Source organism: Lolium perenne, chromosome 5, assembly GCF_019359855.2.
Source record: "Lolium perenne isolate Kyuss_39 chromosome 5, Kyuss_2.0, whole genome shotgun sequence".
Taxonomy (NCBI): Eukaryota; Viridiplantae; Streptophyta; class Magnoliopsida; order Poales; family Poaceae; genus Lolium; species Lolium perenne.
Window position 1 is genome coordinate 123,360,998 of NC_067248.2, and position 6,512 is coordinate 123,367,509.

The 6,512-nt window shown below is 45.8% G+C and overlaps 1 protein-coding gene across 1 annotated transcript; it reads left to right on the plus strand.

Moving 5' to 3' along the window:
* Positions 1–2,595: 2,595 nt before the first annotated feature.
* Positions 2,596–4,493, plus strand: LOC127299787 (protein DETOXIFICATION 56-like). Its single transcript, XM_051329835.2, has one exon. The coding sequence runs from the start codon at positions 2,746–2,748 to the stop codon at positions 4,246–4,248; it is 1,503 nt and encodes a 500-aa protein (XP_051185795.1). The 5' UTR covers positions 2,596–2,745; the 3' UTR covers positions 4,249–4,493.
* Positions 4,494–6,512: the final 2,019 nt, after the last annotated feature.

A 6,512-nucleotide genomic window follows, 5' to 3' on the forward strand; every position in this document is an offset into this window, starting at 1 on the left:
GACTGTGCAGTGTCATCTGTTGAGTTTAGGTTGCAGGAGAACGGCTAGGAGGCGCCCCAAGGGGCGCCCCAACCACTAGTATATATACACTACATAAGACATGTACATGGTAGCATTTTGTACCAATTCGCGATGGAGATTTTTGTAGGGGTGAAGCTCTTTTTATTACTCAATAGGTACAATTAAAATGTCTGGGGAGTTCAGGAGCCACAGGAGGCATTCTTGAATCAAAACTAGAGAGCTATGAGCTAGATCATGAGTATGAACATTCGAAGTTTGTTTTCACGAGTAAACATAATTTCCACAAAATTCTCACTCCACGGTGCGATTTTTGTCAATACCGATGCATATCTAGTCAGGTTTTTATTCTTGAGAGAGTTAATAACTTCCAAACAATCAGAGAAAATTACGTCTTTAGCTATATGAAGATCAGCCCCCAAAGCTAAAGCTTCTCGACATGCTATAGATTCTAATGATGCAGGATCCAAGATGCCAGGGCAAGCCAGTGCTGCAGCTCCCACAAATATGCCATCATTTCTACGACATATTGCAGCCACAATTCCACGGTTCTCTCTTCTATTCACTGCAGCATTAACATTGAACTTCAAGAAATCTCCAACAAGAGGAATTCATTTTGTACTGCGGGGATGGAGATGAGAGGCCGTAGGCGGATGCTGGCCGGGAAGAAGTCAGACAAAAAAAATCCAATAATTATTGATTGATGGGCCTGCTGGGCCAATTTTCTTCCCTCAATCTGAACCGTTATTTCAATTCATACCTCTCTCTTCATGACCAGCAAACTGTACCCTAAAAGTCACCTTTATTTATTAAATTGTTTACAAAGCTTTATAAGAAAGATACAAAGATCAACTCGAAGCCACCTTCCTAAGAGCATCTCCAGTCGCATCCCCCAAACGACGTCCGGCAATAGCGCCGAATTTTCGTTTGGGGGACGTCCGGACGAAATTTTCGTTTGGAGGAGGTCTCTTTCCTAGCCACGTCCCCTAAACGCGACCTCCAAACAAAAAGCAAGTGTAAAAATCGTGTCCGGCGTCCCCGATGGAGCCTCTATACACAGGGGATGGGCTAGGGACGCCGGACAATATTTGAGGGACGTCCGGAGCGAAGCGACCTTTGGGGCATGCGACTGGGACGAGGACGCGGCTGGAGATGCTCTAATGAGCTATACCTACAAAAATGATGAAGAGGATGACCATGAACAGGGCAAGTACTGCAAGCAAATGCTTTTAACTGCAAATGCAATGATGCTGAACATCAAGTTTGCCCCTTCCATTCGGTCTAGCTAGAGCTGCATGCACTGATTTCCAGCGTCCTATTCAGTCAACAAATTAAAGCACGAATAGGCTAGCGAAAGAGAAATAGATCTTACCCGAAAAAGCTACAGAAGCGTCGTATATCTTGAAAGCAACGCACTTAAATTTGCCAAAAAGAGGAAGCAGATCGCTTTGGCCAATTATTTGGTTGATAGTGGAGTGTGATAGTGAGCCCATTTGCCTTTGCTTATCATGCACCAGGCACAGTCTTTCTCGTTCCTTTTCCTTCTTCGTCCAAAACCGAAACTGTTGCAAGCTTGGATGATGTCGGCTGCGCAGACAAGCTAAGATGGAGGGCTAGGCATTTGGTCGGCACTGGAAGTTGTAACGGCTGCAGAAAAGTTAAGATGGAGATTCTTGTGGCTTGCAAGTTTCTATCATCATTGCTGATTGTTGCTTTCAGCAAGCACTTATGGATAACTGCATTAGTTTTCTTCAGTAGCAAACCAAATCTATTCGATCTACAACTACATACTATAATCAAACTACTATCCGTGTAATTCAATGATGGAGTGGTCGATCTGCTCCCCACTAGCAATGGTACCAATAGATCGGGGTATTCTTCCCTCAGTTTATAATCACGCATTATGAATCCATTAGCACTACATTCGCACAAAAAAAAATCCATTAGCACTTAGAACATCCATGTTAATCTTCCTTATCTAGTCTTAGTTAATCTTTTTTTTTTGCGAAAAGTCTCAGTTAATTAAGTTGACCTCAAGTTGGGCTAGATCAACATCCGCGTTGATCTTCCTTGCTATTTTTACATGTCCACGCGCCATTCACCTACTAAAAAACATTAGTACTACCTCCATCCTAAAATTTAAGGCTTATATTATTTTTAGAAAGTCAAACTGTATTTTGTTTGATTAATTTTTTTATCAAAGTTCGTTAACATGCAAAATACAAAATTAATATCTTAGATAGATATAGAAATATTTTTTGTGTGATATTTACAAAATATTGTATATGTTGATAGATTTTTCTAAAAAATTGATCAACCCTTACTTGGTTTGATTTTTAAAAAAACTTAAACTTTGGAACGGAGTAGAGGGTGAATAGTACGTAGAAACCAAACCCAACGGAATTTGTTTTTGGACCATATTTGTTCCGAATAAAAAAATGGCTGGTATTTTAACTTCTGAATCAAAAAGTATATGCACATGCTGGACAGGACAAACTCTGCTCACCATGTACTATGTCCAATTCCACGTGTCATGCATGGCTGATAAATACAAGTTTTTCAGAAAAAAAAATATTTCGGAATGGAGGTAATACATACAATGAACGTCACGCTACCTGCTTCAGTTTTCGGGCCGTTGCACCTTCATTTTGCTCTGTCACGTTCTTTCTTTCCTCATCTTCCCAAAGCAAACTCATTTTGCTCTGCCCACGAACTGATTATTTCGCCATGAATCCATCGTCACCACCTCATCACCAGCAGCTGCAAGAGCAAGAGCGTGATCAAGATGGATGCCCGACCATGAAGAAGAAGGACCCGGGATGGGCGGAGGCGGCGGCGCGCGCGGTAGCCGGCGAGGCGCGTGCGCAGCGAGGTATCGCGCTGCCGCTGATCGGCATGAACCTGATGTGGTTCGCCAAGCAGGCCATCACCACCGCCTTCCTCGGCCGGCTCGGCGACCTGGAGCTGGCCGCCGGCACACTGGGCTTCAGCTTCGCTAACGCCACGGGGTTCGCCGTCCTGACGGGTCTCTGCGGCGCCATGGACCCCATCTGCGGCCAGGCGCACGGCGCCGGGAACGCGGCGCTCCTCCGTAGGACGCTGCTCATGGCCACTGCCATGCTCCTCGCCGCCTCCGTGCCCATCGCTCTGCTCTGGCTCCGGGTCGACGCCGTGCTCCTCCATGTCTTCGGCCAGCAGCCTGACATCTCTGCAGTGGCGAGGAGGTACGTCGTTTGCCTCCTCCCGGACCTTGCCATCTCCTCTTTCCTCGGCCCGCTCAAGGCGTACCTGAGCTCGCAGGAGGTGACGCTCCCGACGCTCTTCGCCTCCGCCGTGGGGCTCGCCGCCCACGTCCCGCTCACCGTGTGGCTGTCACGGACCAGGGGCGTCGAGGGCGTCGCCGCCGCAGTCTGGCTCAGCGACCTCGCAACTGCCGTCGGGCTCGCGGCCTACGTCGCCCTCCTCATGAAGAAGAACAACGCAAGGGCCGAAGCGCCGCGATGCGGGAGGTGGTGGTGGCCGGACCCGGACAGGACGGCGGACTGGGTGCGTCTTCTCCGGCTGGCCGTCCCGTCCTGCCTGAACACATGCCTAGAGTGGTGGTGCTACGAGATCCTGGTCCTGCTCACGGGCCGCCTGCCAGACGCCCGGCGCGCGGTGGCGGTGATCGCGGTGACGCTCAACTTCGACTACCTCCTCTTCGCCGCCATGCTCTCCCTCTCCGTGAGCGCCTCCGTGCGCGTCTCCAACTCCCTGGGCGCGGGCGATGCAGCCGCTGCGCGCCGCGCCGCCACCATCTCCATCATGGGCGGCATCCTCGCCGGTGCCGCCGGAGGCGCGCTCATGCTCGCGTCACGCCGGCAGTGGGCGCGGCTGTACACGCGAGGCGCGGGGGTGCGGGAAGGCGTGGCAAAGGCGATGACGGTGATGGCAGCGCTGGAGCTGGTGAATTTCCCGCTGAACGTGTGCGGCGGCATCGTGCGGGGCACGGCGAGGCCGGCGGTGGGGATGTACGCCGCATTGGGAGGATTTTATCTCGTTGCGCTGCCGGTCGCGGTGGCGCTCGGGTTCAGGGCCCGGCGAGGGGTCGAGGGCCTGTTGGCAGGGCTCATCGTCGGCGCGACGGTGAGTCTGGCGGTGCTGGTCGTGGTGATCGCGCGCATGGACTGGAAGGCCGAGGCTGACAAGGCGCGGGCCCGTGCTGGTGTCTGCGCCGTTGGTGATGACTGATGATGTGCCGGGCTCCGGCAAGGAGGAGGCGACGTCCGGGAACGCCGGCGAGGTTTGACACGACGAGTGACTGCATGCATTATCATATTCATATCTGGGTGCTCGTTCGATCTTGTATTCCGACTCGAGCTGATTTCGTACGAATGATGCTAGACATGGTTTCTATCCTGTATCGTATGTGTACACCACCACCTAATCACCTACTATGCAGTGACGGACCTTTTTTAATGCAGAAAAATCTTTAAGAGGTGGACGAAGCTGCAAATAATACACCCCGTTTTTAAAAAGGTGTTCAATTTTATCTAGATAAGAATGTATATAGATATATCTAAATTTAGAAAAAGTTAAGCAGTTTTTTTAGAACAGAGGGATTATGAGAATTTTCTTTCGAACACCAAATTGTACGAAAAATGAAATAGAATTAGTACTCCCTCCTGTTTAAAATAATTGTCAAAAAATAAATATATCTAGCCATGTTTAAGTTAGTAGATTCATCAATTTTTAGATTCATCAATTTTTGGGCAATTATTTTAAATTGGAGGGAGTAGTATTTTAGAAACTTATATAACTAGATTGATTTTTTCACAAAGTACAATTGTAGCAGCAATACATGTCTAAGATACTCCGATTCTCAAAACAAAAGAATTAAATACTAGGTAATTATAGAATTACGCAGTGTTGTAGTTAATCCTATAGACTACATGCCAGCTCTTGGTCTTTTCTGTCAGTGAAATGCTCAAGAACATCCTCGTAGCCGTACTTTTCTGCGATTTCTCTCTTCATGTTGACTAGCAAACTGTTGGCAAGAAACTCTGCTCTCCATTTTATTGCATAACCTTGTTTTAATAATCTTTAAAGCAAAAAATACCCGTTTAGCACTTGCTGTAGAAGCCAGAAGAGTCACAAGGAATCACAGTAATCTATCAATCTGGTTTACACCTTAGCTAGTTTCAATACTACTAGTAACTGAGGTAGCTTATCCAACTGAGTATCATGAAGCTTGTCATGGTGCTTTGCGGAGGAGTGAACGATGTTAACAATAAATAGAAGTTTTTGGAAGAAATATCTAGGTGCTCCTTCGACCTACTAATTCAACTTGGGCTGATTTCGTATGAAAGATGAAACTTTGCCATTAACCGAAATTAATTGTCACCAGAAAAGCTAATGAAGAGAGGTGGTGGCGGTGGATGGAGCCATCGAGCATTTTCTTCCCAAGTTTAGCAGCTAGCTCCATATATTCCTTCACTCACTCCGGTAGCTAGCTATGTACTCTGGAAAAAAAAACCAGAACGGGCATATTTAGAAGGTCAACAAGAAAACGAATACTTTCTTTAGACTAGATATGTTTATTTTTAAGAAATTAGTTTGAACCGAAGGGAGTATTGAAAAGCTCTCATAAAATAACATTTATTTCACTAAGTTTCCAGAAATGGGACAAATGACAATGTTATCCATATTAAGTTTTCATATTAAGTTTTCTGATTTAGTACGCATTTAATTTAATACAGATCGAAGATCTTACATTTAAAAGATAACACTCATTTTCTCCAGGGTCATAAATAGCCATATTATGCTTCAAAACAGAACTTATAACAAGGTACCTATATGACTACATACGTAAGTAACTTATACTCCATTTTGGCTCACATCTCTAGATTAACCAGCCTAAAAAACGTATTTCAAGATGTCTAAACATAAATCTTGTCTGTACATTCATACGTTTTATGTTCGCACACAAAATTTTATGAGTAATTTTTTTTAAAGCTGTCCACAACCCGCAAAAAATATCTTTTGTCACCACAACTTTACGTATGAGTACACAATGTTCAAACATATACCACTAATTTGTTTTGGAATTTTTGATATTTTAAATACATTTAAAATGCCTTTTTCAGGATACGTCTATCTAGACAATTTCTATCTAATGGCATGTTTTAGAAAGCGTCTACGTACATGAGGAAATGCTGATGCGCTGCCAAAGACAACACGAGAAAACAAATGCAAATGTTAGCAAGAAAATTAAGGACGCGTTTGGTTGCTGGGTCTGATTCGAGGATGATTGCGTCAGGGAGAAGGGAGTTCATGCGTGTTGCAAACGGGCCACATGCCATAAAAGTTATATTGTTTGGTTGCTCGCAAAGCCATTTTCTGCACCATAGAGGAAAGACAAGCCCCATTATTTGGTTGCCTGCTTGCAGCTTAATTTGGATGCACCGAAACACAGTTCAGTTGTTTGGTTGCACAAATGACAGTTTCATAGTCTT